Genomic DNA, 21,190 nt, shown 5'->3' with positions numbered 1-21,190 from the left:
ATTCCTCAAACTTACTGAGTTCAGCATAGGGATTTATCACTGAATTTTTCTCCATCACTGACTATTAAAATACGATCTACAGTTATGGGATGGGCTTAAAGTGTGTTGTATACTGAAAACAATGAAACCAAGTCTATAAAACATTCACACAAATGACTTATTGCTTTATTTTATGTAATAAAATTTAAATAATTTTACAATGCCTGTATATTACCTCACATATTTACATAATTTTACTTTTTTTTCTCTTCTCTTACAGGAACATATACATGCAAGAGTAAGTATTTTTATCTTAATAATAAAAATCAAATGTAAAACTCATGAGGAAAAGCTGTTAATTTTTCTGTACAAATCAACACACACACATGCACACTTTGGGAGATGCCCATTTTTATATAAGAAAAGCATGTTTAGCCTAATACTGAAAGGATGATGTTGACATACATACAAACTCAATTTATAGGACTTGAAAAAACACATGCTTGGCTTAGTGTAGTCAGCAACTATGAAGGTCCTGAGTTCCTAGCCCCTCTCTCTCTCTCTCTCTCTCTCTCTCTCTCTCTCTCTCTCTCTCTCTCTCTCTCTCTCTCTCTCTGTGTGTGTGTGTGTGTGTGTGTGTGTGTGTGTGTGTGTTTGTATGTGTGTGAGTTCTACTCTGGAAACTTTACATTGATACAAAATTTACGAAGTAAAAATTACATTAATTTAACCTGTAAATGCCTGTCATTCATGCTTTGGTGCAGAACAACCATGACAAAAGACAGAATTCCAGAGTGAGTGGGCGAAGTGGGCATCAGGCATTACCCAGGAGACCTGCGGGCAAGGCTTTATACCTCAGCCAGGCTGGGAAGTTAGCTTTTGACATACCAAACAAGCACCCAGGTCTCTCACTTTATACGTTTTTTTCATCAAAGGAAAAAAAAATCCTTTGTTATAAACAGATATGAATAAGTTTGTTCAGTGAGTTCCCAAACCACTTGAATTTGAAGATGTGGGTAAGAGGACAGAGGGCTTTTTGCTTTTTTGGTCCGTTCACACATCAGGGCCTTCCTGGCCTCTCTCCCATGACAGTTGATGAGAATGGGAGCAGGTAGGGAATGGGGTCTCATTATAAAGTCTGTGACTCTGGCTTCATGGTACTACCGTGTTTTCCCGAAAATAAGACATCCTCCGAAAATAAGACCTAGTGCATGGAAAGATAAGACATCCTCTGAAAATAAGACCTAGTGCAATTTTGGGAGAAAAAATTAATATAAGACACTGTTTTATTTTTGGGGAAACAGGGTAGGAAGTGGAGAGTCGCTGAGCTGGATGAGTACAGAACGTAATATGCTGCAAATTCTGCTTAGATTTCTTTTGCTAAAGCTTAGATGTTTATAAGAAAAAAAAAAAAATGATAATAATAATAAATAAATAAATAAATAAATAAATAAATAAAAATGAGAGAAAAAGAGAGAGATATATATATTCAAAGGAGGACAGTGAGAGATTAATTTATTTTAATACGGCTCACATGCATAGGCCGCTCCATACAGAATACCTGTAACAAGCAGTACGTTGTATTGAAACACTTGCTTAAAAAATTGCACTAGCTTTTGCGCCACTCCTGCAGCGTGGGCTTTACCAGGCTGTGTGTGGCCCCTCTGGCCTATTCTGTGCATCAAGAACTGAAAAGAGGTCGTGTATTCACTGTGTGTGGCTGGACGAACATCAAAGCCATGCCTGCCCTGTCTTCCTTCTTGTGTCTCTCGCAGGGGTCAGGAGGCACACGAGCTGCAACATGAAAGGGTAAAAGGCCGCATCGAGTGCTATGTAATTGTTCAGCTTCTTAGCAGCTGAGCCAGGAAGGTTGAAGCCCAGAGTGCATTTAGGAGGGGTGGTTTTTGTTTGTTTGGTTTTGTTTTTGTTTTTTGAAATATATTTTTTATTTCAGAGAGAAAGGGAGAGGGATGGAGAGATAAAAATATCAAAGATGAGAGAGAATCATTGATCCGCTGCCTCCTGCATACCCCCCCCCCCCATCCCCAAGGATTGAGTCAGCAACCCAGGCATGTGTCCTGATGGGGAATCAAACCAGGGCCTCCTGGCTCATAGGTCAATGCTCAACCACTGAGCCATGCCCAGCAGGCAGGGCTGGTTTTTTTTTTTTTTTTTTTTTTAAAGGTTTAAAAACCAATCCCTTATAGAAAATCAAAATTTTCTGGGTGTGTGTGTGTGTGTGTGTGTGTGTGTGTGTGTGTGTTTAATCTACATTTTAAAAAGTACAGAGAAAGGCAAAGATACTATAATTTCTAAAGTAATTACTTAGGATTATAATCTTATGTAAACATTAAAGAACCAAAGTGACAAGAATCAAAGATTCTCCAACCAAAAAGTCACCCTCCCTAAAAAGCGTCTGACACAGTCTCCTGTTATAAAGCAAGAAGAACATGCCTATTCTAAATCTCTTCTCAACAGCAGTGTTGGATTTTCATGTTTTTACACTTTTCTGTACGTGTTCTCCGTCTGGCCAGCTATTCCAGCCTTTGGATCTCAGGGTTTCTATTTCTCTCAGTATGTTGTAAGTTACTTTCTCTTTTCTTGAGCTTTATATTTTTACAGTTATTGAGGAAACACTGCAAAATACTGTAAATTAAAATGAGGACAGTAAAGACAATGGGTGGTCACATTCTACAGTTAACCATTGTAACATTGTTACAATGTAAATTTTCTGACTTTACCGCAATATTTTTCTCTACCTACAAACCTATTAACTGAAATAGGACACCTAAGTATGTATTTTTTGTACATCAATTTGATACATCCCAGTCATTTTTCTATATAGTAAACATAAACCCCCATCACTTTATGACTGCACAATATTCTACCTGATGTACAGACCACAACTTAGTTTACCAAATTCTTATAGATTCTTGAGTAGTGTGTATCAGTCCTGTAAAGGTTGATGCTGTGTGTTCATTCTTACACATGATTTCTGTATAATAATTTGATTATTTTCTTAGTATGAATTTCTAAAAGTGGGATTACTAGACCAATTACTTATTACCAGAGAATTTCAGAAAAGTTGAACTAATTTACACTGAGTGACCAGATTATTATGATCTCTGAATGCATAATAATCTGGCCACTCAGTGTATATACTATATAATAAAAGGCTAATATGAAAATTGTCCCCTTGACCAGGAGTTTGACCAGCAAGCAGGTCAGCCAATTGTCCATGTTCCCTCCCCTTGGCCAGGCTGGCTGGCCCCCACCCATGCACAAATTCATGCACCAGGCCTCTAATATATATATACTGAGTTGCCAGATTATTATGCATTCAGAGATTATAATAATCTGGTCACTCAGGGTATAGTCCCACTGCCCACATGTGAGTTGTCCATTTATCTGCTACTTGCCAGCCCTAGATATAATTAATATTTGTATCCTTGCAACATGTGGCAATGTAATAGACCAAAAATAGTAATGTGTTCTTTTAATTTTCATTAATATTAATCTTTAGCATTTTCATAAATGGGTAATCATTTTCATTTCTCATCTAATGAATTCTTTTTATTGATTGTTCACTTTTATTGAGATGTTCATCTTTTTCTAATAGATTGATAATGGTTCTTTAATTAGTGAATGTATTAACTCTTTTTTGTCTTATGTGCTATAAATATTTTTCCAGTTTTTCATTTGACTTTTAACATAGTTTATGGCTTATTCTGTTTTGTTTTTATCTGTACAGTTTTATAGAGTATGTTTTTTAAAAGATTTTGTGTCTTATTTTGAAACTCTAAGAATGTTTTCAAAGTGTAATCCTTTGATTTCTACAAATTATTGAAGCGTTTCATTTTTAACATTTAAAATCTTTAATGTAGCTATAAATGGTTTTGGTGTAAAGAATTTTTATTTTTTATTTTTTCTATGTGGCTAGCTAATTATTACAACACCTGATATTAATTTTTACACTAAATAGGAATTTCATAGTTACTGTGTACATATTTTCATACAGACCACCTGTATATATTTCTTGATTTTCTCCTCTGTGCTAATCATCTACCCATGGTTGTACCCATAGCAAACTGCTTTTGTCTTTGCAGCTTTATGTTTTAATACCAATTCAGCACTCTTTATTTCAGAATTTTTTAGATAGTTCTACATGTTTCTTTATTTAAAAAGTTTCTCTTTTGTTAAAATTATATATGTATTGATACCATGGTTTGAAAAGGGAGGATTTAAGAAAAAATAGTAGTCAATTTCCTTCCTGCTGTTAATAATCTTCATGGGAATACACCTTTTAGTTGACTCTTTTGGAATTTATCCTCCTGACTCTGAAAACATGTTTGGTTTCACCTATTTGAGTATTATGTATTGACTTTTCCCTGTAGAAGACAATAATTTATCTCTCTTTTCTACCCCATCTCCTCTACACACACACACATACCCACACACACACACATTCTTCCCATCTCTTCATTCTCCTTATGTAGTTGCATTATAATTTGGAGTAGAGGAATAATCGGTGTTGGGATTATTATATCTGAGGATATCAGAATAAGTTCTTTTCAGAGCTAAACCTTGGAATGAATGATTACTTGTCTTTTGAGTTAACTGTTGTTTTTCCCCTCTTAGTTTTCTTTCTGCTAATCATTAATGCCAAACTCACAGCCAGTCATACTTCAAGACACCCAAATGCATTCTGTGTACTATCACTTCCACCTTCCTCAGGAAGCTTCTCCCAGGGCCTCTGGCCTGCTGGTTTGGACTAGTGACGCAACTGTCTTTCAGGAATTCCCCTCCCACCATCCTGGAAATTCTCTTTGCCTCTTTCCTGTTTTGTGGAGGATTTCCTACAATCATTTCTTCTATTCATCAAATAATAAATGGGAAGTAAAATTTTGAGAACTTTTAGATCCAAAATATCTTTATTGTATCCTCACTCTTAATTTATAGTTTGAATTCTAAACTATTGAATTCTAAGCAATAGAGAATTCCAAATTGAATATCATTCATCTTCAAATTTTAATGGTGATTTCTCATTGTTTTCTAATTTTCAGTGTTGCCATGAGAAATCTGAAGCTTGTTTGGATTCCTAATCATTTGTTTATACCTATTTGTTTACATGTTGCTCTGAAGGATTAGGGGAACTTCTCTTTGTCCCCAAAACTCTGAAGTTTCATGAATCTCAGGGTGTGAATCCATTTCATCCATTGCTCTGGATACTCAGTGAGGTCTTTTAACCTGCCAACTCATGTCCTTTTCTCAAGTTACTTCACGGGTTATTTCCTCCCCATATGAGCTCTACTCTCTTTTTCTCAGACTCTTATTATTTTGATATTGGCCCTCCTAAAACAGTCCTCAAATTTTCTGTATTTTTCTTTTATTCTCAATCCCTTTATATTTTTGTTCTTCTCTCTGAAAGTTCCTGGATACACCCCCCCCCTCCCCCCCCACACACACACACACTGTGAGTTTTTATTTCTGCTATTATCTTTTAATTTCCAGCAGGTCTTTCTTAGTCCTTCAGATCATCCCCTTTATTTGTATGGCACCCTAAAAAAAGATAGTTTTTAAAATAGAGTTTAAACTAGTCCCTTCTTATCCTAATCCCCATCTCCTTCTCTTTCTACTACTATAGGTTCTCAGGAACTCTAATTAATGAATTTTTGGAAGAATAATTAAGTTATTACCTATCCATATTTCTGGTTCTCTGGTCTGCTATATCAATTTATTATTCATTCATCTTCTTTACATCTTCTAACGTTTACTGGTAGTTCTGTATTTTCACAGCTATTTTTAATTTGTGGCAAATGTTATTTGGTTGTTATTAGTAGCAATATACAGTTTCCTCTAAAATTGACTTAATGTGTTTTAAAGGGAGAATACTGTACATTGAAAAATCAATCCTAATGTAGTTGGTTTGTGGCTACTGTAAATTAAATTTTAAATTTTGGATACTTATGGTCATAAAATAGAGGAAATTCAAACTAATATGATCAATAGCTACATGATTATTTTTCCTTTCTCTCATTTTCTCCCTCTAATTAAGAAATACCGATGTGCCTCAGTGTTGTTTCCCATCATAGTTTTTACATTGCTTAAATGTCATTTTAATTTTCATTTTGGAACTATTTTCTTGTATTTGATGTGAAGCTTTTTATAGCAAAACTGGATGTTGCTAAGAGAAAGCAAAGCCAGCTGTGTTTACTTGATTTTTGTCAAGTCCCAATAATAATTTCCAAGGAGATTAGTGTAGCTACTTGTGATACCAAATACTTGCCAAAGTATTTATGATAAGAGGGAGGGAGATGAAACAGAATTACAAATTAGTAACCACCTTAGTTTTCAGCTCCATATATCTGGGGAGTTGTTACATTCAGCTACTTTCTGTGGGGGAGGTATGTGGCCATTGGCTGCTTGGCTGAGCTGGGTGGTGTCACACATGGGATGCACTGCCTCAAAGTTACCAGAACTGTTTTATTGGGAGAGTTTAGATGGGTGAGCTTTGTGGCACCAAATGCCTGGAGTGTCATTATCATAACACATCCTCTGTTTTCTTACCCACGATGCTTGTGTGATGCCGGTATCAGAACATCATTGCTCATCACTTGGGCAACTGTCCAAAGTGCAAGTCTGAAGACAGAAGAGGGCTCTTTGCTTTTGAAAGAGCCTTTTTAATATTTGCATTTGTGATGCTTTTAGGAGAAACAATAATCATTTATCATTGTTATCATTGTCATTTGAAACATGAAAGGGAGAGAATAGAGCTTGGATGCCAAAGAGTGATGGGAAAAAGAAGTAGTGAAGGGCCTGCTTTGGTTTTTGACAGATCTTCATAAAGAAGAAGGGAAGCGCAGAGAAACAAGGGTATGCTTTAATATATCTGGGGAATTTAAAAATAAAAATATATATAACAATGGGCCACACTGATAAACCATCTTGTTAAAACTGAGTTTTCTTATTGAATTGTTGACTATATTTATATTTTGATAGTATTTTCAGTGATTTTTAGCAGATTAAATAAACTAATACTTGGTGATGGTTGAGAAACTTAGGAGAAATTCTGATCATATTCATATAGAGAATATGTTTTTTTTTCTAATTAATACCTTCTATATTTCTGACTTGTTCTTAAGGGAATTGTCTACTTAAGTCTGCATTGTTGTATTGTTAAAGCATCTTTGCTTAAGAAATGTGATAAAATGTGTTCTTCATAGCAAAGGTTCAGCTATTGATACAGCATCAGTTAGGAAATATGTTTTTACCTATTATTTTTTTTAGTATTCATAATATTTGTATTTTCTTTCATTTGCTTCACCTAGTTCTCTTGGAAACCAATAACATCTCTCTCTGCCTCTCTCCCTCATTTCTTTTTTGCTATCCTGTCTCCTTACCTCATTTCCTTAATAGATTTGGTGCTAATGGGTAGAAAGTAATACAAGATAAGTCATGTAAAACAACCCTTTACTCCCTTGAAAAGCTTTTTTATTTTGGTTTTCCTGGGGGGGGGGGGGGGAAAGCTACTTTTTGGCCTGCTTCAGTTTTTGTTTTTATCATGGTATCATCATTTGCTCAGCACTTGAACAAAATTCCTCAGGTTATTAGGACCATTGGAAAATTTGGGAGGGAAAATAAGTTCAATGTAAAATAAAAGCACATTACAAAAAAATCTGAGAAATCTGTCGCTCGGTCTACCAATATTCATTGAGAGAACACTATATGTATGTCATGCTGGAGATACAGTGTGACAGAGAAACTGAGCATAAACTACCAAATAGAGAAACAAGATGGAAGATTTGATAGTGACTGGTGTGTGTGTGTGTGTGTGTGTGTGTGTGTGTGTATGTATGTGTGCGTGCACATGCGCACAGGTACATTATGCACATACACATGACAATCAAAGTTCCTTAGTTTCTAATTATTCAAATGAAGAGTTCAATTAGATGGTATCTAAGGTGACTTCAGTTCTTTTCTTAAGAGGCAACTTTTCTCATTTTGTTTAGTTTTTTTTTTTTAAGATTATTTCATTATTGCAGTCATGTGGTCTATCCATATTAGTACTTAAAAATAATAATTGAAGAATGGAAAATCCACCTATCAGTATTTTAAAACAGTGTCTGTATTTCTCTACTAAATACAAACAGAAGGGAAAGCAAGCAAATATATCTATTCACCAGAAGGGACTCAAAGTATGATTTTCATCCATGTTTCATTTACAATGTCCTTTTATTTGACTCTTTGCACCGAGGTTTTTAGAAACTGCTACTTTCTGGCTGAAAAACGAATGACAGTGGCTTGGACGATGACATGACCAAGCTTGTAGGCAGGCATGAGGGCTCACTTTTGCGTAGCCATTAGAAGATTTGCGGTCTAAGAACAAGTTCACACAGCCTGTCATTGTAGGACAGCCATGGTTAGTGACAGTGATGCTATTAATAGTATTCAGAGAACTATTGCATTTCTTATAAATCTCCTTTGGGGACTGATAGACGCTCTGAAACAATATAAAGGCAACTTCTCAATTTGGTAGAAGGGAGAAGACAGTACTTTCTTTTGACTATAGTTGGCAAGTCATCTGTTTAGATGTTAAAATAATGAGTTTATTTTCCTCACTAGTATTCAGAAAAAATACCATTGGTAAAAGAATTTTTCTTGGTTGTCATGGAAAAATGCATTCTGACATTGTTCTCTTCTCACTATTATCATAAAGCCTGTAATTAACAAAAACCTGGGACTGGGACATGGGTGGAAATGATGCTTTGAATCCTTTTTGGTGGACAGATAGATGTTCTCACCTTTTGTTTTGTTGTGTGGTTATGCTGTGTTGCGTGGGTGGTATTTTTTTTTTTTTAAGTTTTTGTTTGGTGGTAAGATCTTTCAGTCACCCACTTCTCTTGCTTTCACTTAGAAGTTGTACATAGCCAAATGGATGGTGTGGGGGAGGAAAGACAGTTTCAGGATTAAACATTTAAAAAAATCACAAACTTTAAAAGGAGAAAATAAAACCAATGTCCGCAAAACTGACATTACTTATCTCTGTTGTAGAGGCAAACCGAACCTAACTAACATGAGCTCCTTGTTGATCAAACCAATTCAGCGAGTGACGAAATACCCCCTCTTACTGTGCGAGCTTCGCAATTCCACCCCTCCCTCTCACCCGGACTTCAGAGCCCTGGAGGACGCCTTCACTGCTGTGAAAGACATCAATGTGAACATCAATGAGCTTAAAAGATGGAAAGATTTGGGTAAGAAGACATATGATGAATTCAGTGCTCTCCTCCACTGGCGTGCTGTTTCTGTTTCTGAGAGTCAGCATGTCTGAGCAGTTAGAGCAGTGGGAGTAATTAGAGTGTGGCTCCGCCTTGCAAGCTGAGTTCAGAAGAAGATCATACGGCACAAAAATGACCATTAAAAAAAAAAAAAATCGGCCTGGCTGTTGTGGTTCAGTGGTTGAACATCGGCCTATGAACCATGAGGTCCCTGGTTTGATTCCTGGCCAGAGCACATGCTTGAGTTGCAGGTTTGATCCCCGGTTGGTGGTGTGCAGGGAGCAGCCAATCAATGATTTTCTCTCATCATTTCCTCTCTGAAATCAATAAAAACATATTTTTTCTCTCATCATTTCCTCTCTGAAATCAATAAAAACATATTTTTGAAAAATCAAATAGGCCGAAACCGGTTTGGCTCAGTGGTAGAGCGTTGGTCTGTGGACTGATGGGTCCCAGGTTCGATTCCGGTCAAGGGCATGTACGTTGGTTGCGGGCACATCCCCAGTAGGGGGTGTGCAAGAGGCAGCTGGTCCATGTTTCACTCTCATTGACGTTTCTAGCTCTCTCTCTCTCCCTTCCTCTCTGGGAGAAATCAATAAAATATATTTTTTTAAAAAAATGAAAAATCAAACAGGCCTATACTTAACTTCTTGTGACCATTGCATGCCTGATGACATGTTGTGGGCTAGAGACATCCATAGCCTCTAGTCCTCCCGTGTCTGTGCGTGTAGTGAGAAGGAGACCGGGGATAGCCAGCTAGCTAGAGCGGTGAGAAGCTACCGTAGGGCCAACAATCAGAGGTGTAAGGTGCAGATTCAGGTGAAGGGCGCCAGCGAACACTTCAGCTCACCTGGTTCCGGCACTAAAGAAGGGAGATTTGGGGGCAATAATGGTTCCACTGAAGTAGCAAGTGCATTTCTTTCTCACATCAACTAAGTATTATTAACTCTTTGTTAGCTGAGATGTAAAATTAGTGTCTAACATAGAATGTAGATTTCAAATCAGGAGGCACAATTACACCGTCCCTGTAGTAGTGCATTGAGATAGATCGTGGGTTCTCTCTCAGTGGGATTTGTTCCCATAAGTTTTTCTGCGGTTTGTTTTTGTTTTTGGCTTTGTACTTCTAACATAAAATCTCACTTCAACCTTAAAATAATGGTAGGACTTTGGAGCCAACTGGTCCAACCACTCCACTTATTTTTGTTATTTTATTTTCTAATTTTTAAATTCAAAAATGGTATGTATTTGTATTAATAAATTATAAAGAAGGGCACTGAGTAAAAAGTGAAAGTTGCAGAGAAAAAGACACCATAAACACAATGAAAAGACAGCCCATGGCCACAGGATTACTATCTAGAATATATTATTATTGATATTAAGTCAATAATAAAAAAAGTTTACAACAAAAATAAGCATTTTACAGAAAGATCAATAAAGTCTTTTTGTGTATTTTTTGTTGTTGTTATTATTAATCCTCACCCAAGGATATTTTTTCTGTTGATTTTTAGAGAGAGTGGAAGGGAGGATGGGAGGGGAGAGAGAGAAACATCGATGAGAGAAATACATCTCACATCGATTAGTTGCCTCCTACACGAGCTCCCCACCAGATGGGATCAAACCTGCAACTCAGGTATGTGTCCTTGATCTGTAATTGAATATGTGAACTTTCAGTGTTGCAGGCTGACACTCTAACCACTCAGCAACACCGGCTAGGGCAGAAAGACCAATATATTTTTAAATGCTAAGCTTCACTAATACTCAGGGAAATGCAAATTAAAATAATGAGATATTATTTCCAGCCTATAATATTGGCAAAAATATTTCTTAAAGCCAGTTTAAATACATATATATATATATATATATATATATATATATATTTTTTTTTTTTTTTTTTTAACAGAAAGGAAGGAAGAGGGATAGAGAGCCAGAACATTGATGAGAGAGAAACACTGACCAGCTGCCTCCTGCACCCCCCCCCCCCCCGACTGGAGATGTGCCCACAACCAAGATACATGCCCTTGACCGGAATCGAACCTGGGACCCTTGAGTCCGCAGGCGATGCTCTATCCACTGAGCAAACTGGTTTTGGCAGCAAAAAGATTTTTAATGGATAATTTTAAGTGCTGAATTTCATTCTGCAGGTGAGAATGTAAATTGAAATCACCACTTTGGAGGTCAATTTGATAATTTCTAGTGAAGTTGAAGATTCACACACCCAAGACCCAAAAAATCAATTTTTATATTTGAGAAACTCTTGCCCATAAGTAACTAGCATTGTTCATAATAGCAAATACATAAAAAAAAGAGAAGGAAATGCCTTACATATTTATTCAGATTATGGATAAACTATGTATTATACACTGTGATATCAAGAGAATATAAATTATAAAAATCAATTGGATAAATTAAAAAAATGGTATTTTTTTAAAAAAGTGACAGAATAATGTATGCAGTTTGGTACCATTTTAATAAAGATTGACATGCAAAAGAATACTATGAATTGTATGACTACAAACACACAATGAAAGCATAAAATTGACACAGATATAATAAACCCATTTTCTCTTTTTTAAAATATATTTTTATTGATTTCAGAGAGGAAGGGAGAGGGAGAGAGAGATAGAAACATCAATGATGAGAATCACAGATCAGCTGCCTCCTGCACACACCCCAATGGGGATCGAGCCCACAACATGGGCATTTGCCTTTGACCAGAATCGAACCCAGGACCCTTCAGTCTGCAGGCCATCACTCCATCCACTGAGCCAAACCGGTTTCGGCCATAAACCCACTCTTAAAGATCACAATTCCTGCAGGGATTAAAGATGGGGTTCAGAGAAACTTCACCCGTTAGGTAATTTCTTTTTTAGTTAAAAGATTGAAACAAGGCAATATTAGGATTTGACAAAGCTCAGAGACAGAGATAATAGCTGTTGTATTATTATTTTCTCTTTTATGTTTGCTTAAAATATTTTAAAGTTTTAAAGAGAAAAGCTTTTCCTCTCCCATGATTCTAATTTGCATAGGTTTTAATCAAGTTTGCTTCAGACTTTCTATCTTTTTTTCTATTCGCTTTCTTCTTACTCTCTCTCTTTCTTTTCCTTACCTTCCTGCAACATGTATAATACCACAATTTTCTGGGTTCTTAAAAAACGTAATCATATGTCATGAACATTCTTCCAGTTAATGTGGCCTTAAAAAAAAAAAAATATATATATATATATATATATATATATATATATATATATATATATATATAATTGACTTTTTTTCAGAGAGGAAGAGAGAGGGATAGAGAGTTAGAAACATCGATCAGCTGCCTCTTGCACACCTTCCACTTGGTTGCCCACAACCAAGGTATATGCCCTTGACCGGAATAGAACCTGGGACCTTTCAGTCCACAGGGCGACCGCTCTATCCACCGAGCCAAACCAGTTTCAGCAATGTGGCCTTCCTTTTAATGGTTCCATAGTATTCCACTTACGAGCATGTCATAATTTATTAAACTATTCCTCTAGGTCCTAGATAAACTTTTAGATTGTTTCCAACATTTCACTATTAGAAAAAAAAAATGCTGTAGTAAACCAAACTTTGTATGCTTATGAAAAGCATGGTTATAGTCTATGAATATTTTAATTTTTATAAGATTCTGCCAAATTGTTCTATACTGAAACTGTGTTAGTTTAATCCTCAGCAACAGTATATGATATTGCCCATCTCTCCACACCCTTACCAAACAGGAATTTTAGGAATACTTAACATTTGAACAGTATGAGAAGTAGAAATGATTTTAAAGATAAAAAAGTAAAACAGCCCAACCAGCATGACTCGTGGTTGAGTGTCTACCTGTGAACCAGGTCACAGTTTGATTCCCAGTCAGGGCACATGAACAAGTTGCTGGCTCAGTTCATGGTGGGGAATGGGGAGGAGGGCTGTGTAGGAGGCAGACACTCAATGATTCTCTCTCATAATTGATGTTTCTATCTCTCTCTCTCTCCCTCTCCCTTCCTCCCCTTCCTCTCTGAATCAATAAAAGCATATATTAAATTTTTTTTTAAAGTAAAGCTCAGTTGGTTGAAGCATCAGCTACCAGTATAACAAATTGTTTCAAGTTCAATTCCCAATCATGGTACATACCTAGGTTTCTGGTTCTACCCTGGGTCAGGGTTCATACAGGAGGCAACTGAACTATGTTTTCTCTCTCTCTCTCTCTCTCTCTCTCTCTCTCTCTCTCTCGCTCTCTCTCTCTCTCTCTCTCTCTCTCTCTCCTCTTCCTCTCTCTATCTTTCATTTTACTCTCTCCCCTCTTCCTCTCACTCTAAAATTGTCAATAAAATAAAATAAAAAGTAAAGCTCAGAGAGGTGACTCAATTTACCCCAAAACTGTCTGCTAGTAGAAAGCTACCCTAGGACCTGAGGACTCCTTGGGTTGGCTGTCTTTTCATTAGTGAGGTCCTGATGCTTCAATCTGGAGACCCCAGAGGGTAAATGTATTATCTGATAAGAGAGGAAGAGCTTTATTTCAGTATCTGGGTTACTTTTAATGTGGGAGGTAAGTGAACCTGGGCTTCAGAGGCTCACACTCTAGGACAGCAGTTTTGAAGGATGCGGAGGTGGGCAGCTGCAATTATGATTGGACAGTGGGGATGGAGCCTCTGGCATCTGCTACAGAGAGCCAACCATCATGTGGATTTTTATCTTAAACGTAAATGTCGATCTTGAATGCTTGGGTGAAACACGCTTTCTATGCTGCACAGGCCCAGATATGTCATTCTTTTGTTTTAGTTTTAAAATACAAGAAGAATGATGAGGAGGAATCACTTAAAGATAAGTTGTCGAAACTAAGTATTCACTCAATTAGCAAGAAATCAAAGAGAGTGACAAATTATCTCAAGATTCTGACCAGAGGAGAATCACAGGTAATTTTTCTTCTTGGGCCACATACCTTTTCCTGGGAACATGAACGCTGGTATTTCTGTGAGGTTTTGTCTTGTTGGTTCACAGCTGTTTCTAGAACACTGAGAATCAAGGTAATTGCCCAAGGTTGTTATGCTGTTCCTCTCCTCTCTCTCTCTCTCTCCCCTTCTCTCTCTCTCTCTCTCTCTCTCTCTCTCTCTCTCTCTCTCTCTCTCTCTCTCTCTCTCGGAGTGAGGGTGGGTTTGACACTATCCTACTGTGGTACTTCCGCTCAGAAGCAGGCAAAGCAGAGATAAGGACATACGGACAGAGCTCAGCCAGGGCTGCCCAGGAGTCCTGACCCTCGCCATCACCCCGCACATGATGTCACCCAAGGCAATGCCCTCCTTTCATCCTGTCTTGTTTCTGCTTTTTTAAAATCTCACTTGCCTCTAGGGCTCCCTTGATATTCAATTTCTCTTCATTTCACCTGGAGCAAACAGTGCTTAGTGCCATATTTCCCTGCCATTTGTCTCCTTCCTCTTGCCCTCCCCGCTCCCAGGTGCACATTCTATTGCTAGGCTACTGTTTTGTGTCAGCTGTTTAGCCTGACTTGCACCTTGTTCACCTCGACCCCTAATACCTATAGATGAAGTGGCAAAGGCTCTCAAACACTGATGTGCACAGAATGAGCGGGGGAGCTTGCTCCAAGATTCCGGGGCTCCACCTGGTTCAAGGGTCCCCCGGAGAAGTCTGTGTTTTTACAGAGACTCCAAGTGTTTTGAAGGGAAATCACCCTGAAGTGTATGATCCATGGGACAATTTCAAGATTCGCAAAATAGTAAGTTCATGGCCTGGAGGTGGTAATACAGTGAGTGGACTTCTAACAAAAAGTGGGCAGGAAAGTTCTTTAGATACTATATAGTACTTTTTATTTTCCTTCTCACTTGCATGACTTCATCTCTTATTATTAATATGTTAACCTTTCTAACTAAAGGTTTTAATTTTAACGAGAGGCCAGCAGATGGTGGCTCAGCATTGGTTTTAGGTGGCTTCTCTTGTCTGACCCGCTCACTAGCAGCTGTGTTCTTCTTTTCTCTGTTTTCCATGGTCTCAGTAGCTCTCCAACCACTGAGCTAGAAGTGGTCTCTTCCTCTTCTGAAAACCTGACTAACACACTGAGTGAATCCCGGTTGTGGCCCTGTTCGTATCGCAGGAGGTAGCACCGGGCAGGAATTAAGAACAAAATCTTTGAAATCGTCCATACCTGGGTTTGAACCTTACCTCTGTCATCTAATATTTGTCTTTGGGCAAATAACTGAAATTCAGTGTAACCATCTGTAAATTGGGGAATTATACTAGGACCTCACACAAAGAGTGGTTGTGAGGATTAAGTGAAATGATGCATAGAAAGAAACTGCCTAACGCAGTGGGGAAGCCCTGAGTAAATACTGGCATCATCATCATCACCACCAACATCATCATTTTATATCATTATTTGTTATAAAATACAATATCATGTGTTGTTATTTACCTTTTTCAATGCTCAGACTTCTCACTTGCCTCACAGATATAAAGCCCTATCTGCATGGTGTATTAATCAGGTCTTTTACTTCCTATATTTTTTGATGCTTTGACATGTTTAAGAAGCTTGTTAGCAGAGGAGCAAGCCCAACCCAGGACTCGCCTGTTTTTAGAGATGGCCGAGGGCTCCGTGGGGATCACTTCTTTCCTTTGCAAACCAACCAATCCAGGGTCCATAGCCCCCACCACCTCCCTATCCCACTCACACACCAATATTCCTCTGCCCTGACACCAGGGCCAGGTACAAAGCAATCAGAGACAACCTGGATAGCCTCAAGCCCAGGGCAATTATTCAAACTGCTTACTCTGCCCAGTGTGTCCTTCAGGTTTCCCCACAAAAACTCCAATAAAGACTCTGGCTTAGACTGTCTCTTTGCTTCTTCTTGCCACCTACGCAAGCCTAGTAACCCTGCATGTCTGGGGTGACCCCTTCTCAAGGACTGGTGAATAAATGACTTTGTCCGATCGCCTTGTTCTTATCTCCTCCTCCGGCTGTGATGACTTTCCCATACTGTATCAAATATGGACTTTCTGGGGACACATGGCTCATTTATCCTTCTGCTTACATCTTCATGTTCTCACTGGAACAGCCATAAAATTGAACTGAGAATTCATGTGAGAAGAGATGGTAGCCTCCATAGGCATGTGGAAATATGTGCAAGCAACCCTCCCTTACCCTTTGACATGTTGCTTCTGATTTAAGATAATTCCACTGAGGAACAATAGGCCCGGCTTCATTCTGGGCAGGCTTTTGTAGACGCTGTTATATTCCTTAACATATTTATCATCAGCTTCTGATAGTTTTCAATCATGAGCTAAACGTGCTTTGTCATGAAAGTGGCCTGGAGGGATATTAATTAGATTTTCCCCTTAATCTTTTGAGAGGATGTCCTGTCAGCAATGAAGCATTTTACTGTTAATCAGAAAATCAGCTGCATGGGCTGGACTGAGGAAGAGATAAATCTCAAATCAGCCCATTCTGCACTTGTCAGCAGCTCAGGGGAAATATTTGGCGGAGTTAGGATATAAAACTATTACCCAAGAGGAAGATTCTATTCAATTCATTATACATGTATTGAACTCTTAGGTGCCAGGCTCTGTATGAGAGACTGGGAATACAAAGAGGTTCTGATCTCAAACCACTTAGCTTTGAATCCTGGTCCTACCATTAACATTTCAAGCTTCTTTAACTCCCTGTGTTAATTAGCGTAAAGGCCATACTTCTGTCACCAAGAGATTCCAAAACATAAGCTTTAGCCAGCCCATCATTATGTCTCCCTCTTGTAACAGTCCTGAGTGATGGTCCTCATGGGCTCTTCTGCCTGAGATGCTTCAGAACCCAGTTCTCCCCAATGGTGTGCATTGCTGTCTTCTAAACATATTGTCTTCATCTTCTTGGTTGAAGCTGGGATACAGCCAGGGCTTCATTCAAGCCCCAAGGATGATGTTCTAAGGTCAAGATTCAGAAATGAGACACATCATTTTCACTCACGTCCTATATATGAAAATCCAGTTCCAAGGACAGAGCCAGCTGCGAGGGAATCTGGGAATCTGGGGAGGGTAGGCACTGGCAGGGCAGCCAGGTGTGTACCTTTAACTAGAGGTGCCGATTCCATCAGTAAGTGGATGACAGGGAAAACGTCAATCATCTCTGCCATTCCTCCGGAAACCTGTTTCTTTTCCAAAATGGGAATAATCGTGGCACCTGCCCATAGAATTAAAAAAAGCAAATGGATGACAGGGTCTAGCACAGTGTCTGGAACATAGTGATTAATAAATGTTAGCTGTTATTATTATTAAGACAAAATACCTGTGATGCTTCACTGGAGAGAATAGCTTAAATGATTGCCTAATTTTGTGGGAACACAAACGAGGGAGTAGTTCATTTTCTCAGTGGAGAGCATGGAAATGATAGGGAGCATTTGTAGAAGGGTGACAACTGAATTTTTAACAAACAGAATTTTTCTAGCACAAAAGAGACAGCAGCATGTTCCAGCAAAACAAAGCAGCCTGTTTTGACTACAGAGAAGGAGAAATGGGCCATATTTGTCATAGTGTGATCCTTAACCCTCTTATTTTATAAACCATCTGGGCACCACCCAAGATATACTGAACAAACTAGCTGGGGATGAGTTTTTTAAAACTGCATTTTAAAAACAATCTACCACCACCTATTATATGCATTGAATTGGGGTAGAGTGTAGAAATCCTAAGGCAAAGAATTAAATTTTGTGTGGATTACAAAGAGCTATGCTGCCCATTTAAGCAAAAGTCTTTTAGATGAGCATTATTAAGGCGGTTAAAAATAAAAATGTCATCATTTTTTATGTATTCCATTCTAAGGTCAATAATTTTAAATGAACAAATGTATGAACGGATTTAGCCAGTCCCACGCTGAAGCACACACACAACAGACTATGAAACATTTGCTGTTCACACAGATTTGCCAACACGAGGCTGGTTCTAGCCAATTGATTGCCAAGAAACTCTTCTCACCATTAAGAGCAGTAATAAGTGTGCATTCCTAGAAACTGTTACAAGTATATAAAAAACATATTTTTTTTTCTGAATGCTTAACATGTAAGATAACAAAAATGACTGGATACATGTGACCAGGGCCTTAACTGCTGAGTTCTCTTAGAAGAGGGCTAGTTTTGCTAAGATTATATATCATCTTTCAAATCTGAGTTGATAAAGAACTATCACATTTCTTTAGCCAAGAACCTAAGAATATTTTCTAAATGACCACCATGAAATAAATTGGAATGTGTCATACATAACAGCAAAACAAGAAATTCCAGGCAGCAGACCGAATTATTTTTATTATGTTATAAGCTCACAAATATAATTGAAGGGCACATACATAATACATTAACAGCAGCAGAGAAACATTTGACCTCCCACCGCTGCTATGACATAGGTGAAGCTGTGCAAGATGCTTCCTGTGTCACAGCAACAGTAGCAGGTCAAGTGAAAACTGAACGGCAGGAGAAGCTGTGCCCTGTGGCTTCGCTGCACATCAGCTGTGCCCTGTGCCAGTCTGCAGAGAGAGCTGTGTTAGAGGCAGTCAGCAGCTTACCAGAGGTTTTCATCGCAGCCGGGAGTTTCCTGTAATGTGCTGGCCGATACGGCATGTGATATTTTTCTTTAAACACCAGATTCATTTGAGTTATAAAAAATAATCTCCTCTATATTTTAGGTGAAAGACAGCACATTTAATAGAGAAGAAAAGCTATTTAGATCTTTAGAAAAGACCGCGAGGCACTGTGTGAAGAACATTTCCTTCTGTCTTCAACACATTCAGGTAAGGGAGACACGACTCTTCCATGATTCTACCAGCAGATACCGATGTCCGTGGTGATTCTGAAGAATAAATCCACTGTGCATTCATTATACAATGACACCTACTGTATCCATTTTGGGGTGTGGCAAACTACTGGTGAAGGAAGCCAGTAAAAAGGCTGTGGCTTTGTTCTTTGTTCCCTCGCCTGCCCAATCTTTCCCCCATCCATCTCGCCAGATTTTGGGACATTTGCTCACCCGATGGCCACATGGTGCTGGTCAGCAACAGGCTTTCTTTACCCTGGAGATGAGCTCACTAATGCAACATTTTGGACAAGGCACCAATGTTCTTTGTTTATGTTGTTAGACTAAATAAACTCCTGACTGGCCTTTCTACTGAATGTAACTAGACTGTATTCTAGTTGGTTTAAGTCTGATTTTCAACAAGGGCATGCAAACCTAGGAGAGGACTGGAGACACATATTTACAAATTTAAGAATAGAAGTGAAAGAAAACCAAAGAGGCACATAAAATGAAATTAGAAGAGAAGGTTTAAAGTAAAAAGTGCATAACAGAAAGGCCATTTCAAAAACCCACAAAACTCACAGGTGGGTCTCACATTTAGCGGTTGCTACCCAGCAGCTGACCCTCCAAAAAGACATGTGATCACACAATCATAAAGCAAACTGAGCCCTGTATAAATTTCACATCCAGGCTTTCACAATGTGCCCTTTACAGCTCTGAAAGAAATTCAACCTTTGGTAGGTAGTCATACCTAAAAGAAAATCAATATGAGTGAAAAGAAATTCTAACAAAATAACTCAAATTAAAATATACAAATACTCTGTAAAAGACAAAAATACCCCCGCAGATTTCTAGTCCCCTATGAGGTTGTGGTTCCCTTGTTGAGAATCAGACTTAAACAAACCAGTTGGAGAACAGGATAATTATATCCAGTAGGAAGACCAGGCCGGAGTTTGTTCTGATGGATCTCATAAAGAAGATAGTGTCCTTAACAGCATCCTGACCAGGGTCATGACGATGAAACAGAGAGAGTTAGAATTACATGTATATCAGTTCAATAGTCCCCTTCCCATTTTCCAGTTTTTAGAGGCAGATGAATACTTAGGTAAGTTATCACAACAGAGGATTCTCAGGCACAATGATTTGGTGACAAGGTTCTGTGCTATGTAAGCAGCAAGCCACATTCTTTCTTTCTTTATTGACTGATGCAAAGCCTGATTTTACAATTAGGTTTGCTTATCTTTAAAAAAAAAAAATATATATATATATATATATATATATATATATATATATATATATATATTATTGATTTTTTACAGAGAGGAAGAGAGAGGAATAAAGAATTAGAAACATCGATGAGAGAGAAACATCGATCAGCTGCCTCTTGCACTCCCCCCCCCCCCCCCGAACATGTGCCCACAACCAGTGCACATGCCCTTGACCGGAATCGAAACTGGGAACCCTCAGTCCGCAGGCCTACGCTTTATCTGCTGAGCCAAACCGGTTTTGGCAAGATTTGCTCATCTTTTCCTAAAGCGCTGCCATTTGGGAAAATGAAACCCAAAACTTAGTTGTAAAAGGGCAGTGGGAACCCTGCCCCTTGATATAGGAGTAAATGCCTCTTGGGAACAGAGGAAAGTCTTCTGTTTCCACTAATTGATTCAACAGAAATGTGAACATCTTCATTTAAAGAGAGCATTACATTCACTAAGGAAAATGGAAGACAAATATAAAAGAAGTGATTTTTAAAATAAGAGATCTATAAGAATTGAATGAAGAATTGCCAGTGAGAGAATTTAAGATGGACTCTTGTCCTAGCCAGTTTGGCTCAGTGGATAGAGCATCAGCCCACAGACCAAAGAGTCCTGAATTTAATTCCAGTCAAGAACATGTATCTTGGTTGCAGGTTCCATTCCCATCCCTGGTTGGGGATTGTGCAGGAGGCACCCATTCAATGTGTCTCTTTCTCTCCCCCACCCCTCCCACAATCTTTAATAATCGATGGGAAAATTTCCTCAGGTGAGAATTAACATAAACAACAACAACAACAACAAATAGATGGATTCTTAATAAAAGAGGGTATCATCAAGAGCAGTAAGAGAAAGTAAGAGGGGAGCAAGTGAGGAAATAGTTTGCTACAGGTGACCTCC

At 38.3% G+C, this 21,190-nt stretch overlaps 1 protein-coding gene across 2 annotated transcripts in view; it reads left to right on the top strand.

Annotated features, from left to right (window-relative positions):
- The window catches only part of ARHGEF38 (Rho guanine nucleotide exchange factor 38), a 120,756-nt gene that overhangs the window by 86,562 nt on the left and 13,004 nt on the right, over positions 1–21,190 (top strand). For both annotated transcript variants that reach the window (XR_004982935.2, XM_036409823.2), the window contains exons 5-8: positions 260–277; positions 9,031–9,230; positions 14,040–14,173; positions 18,934–19,038. Coding sequence is in view for 1 of the 2 variants with exons in the window: in XM_036409823.2 (XP_036265716.1) it covers positions 260–277; positions 9,031–9,230; positions 14,040–14,173; positions 18,934–19,038 (457 nt within the window). In the remaining variant the exon portion in view is untranslated. The remainder of the gene's footprint in view (positions 1–259; positions 278–9,030; positions 9,231–14,039; positions 14,174–18,933; positions 19,039–21,190) is intronic.

This window comes from Pipistrellus kuhlii, unplaced genomic scaffold (assembly GCF_014108245.1).
Source record: "Pipistrellus kuhlii isolate mPipKuh1 unplaced genomic scaffold, mPipKuh1.p scaffold_m20_p_1, whole genome shotgun sequence".
Lineage (NCBI taxonomy): Eukaryota > Metazoa > Chordata > Mammalia > Chiroptera > Vespertilionidae > Pipistrellus > Pipistrellus kuhlii.
Note: the sequence above shows the minus strand (reverse complement) of the source record. Positions and strands in the feature narration are given on the sequence as shown.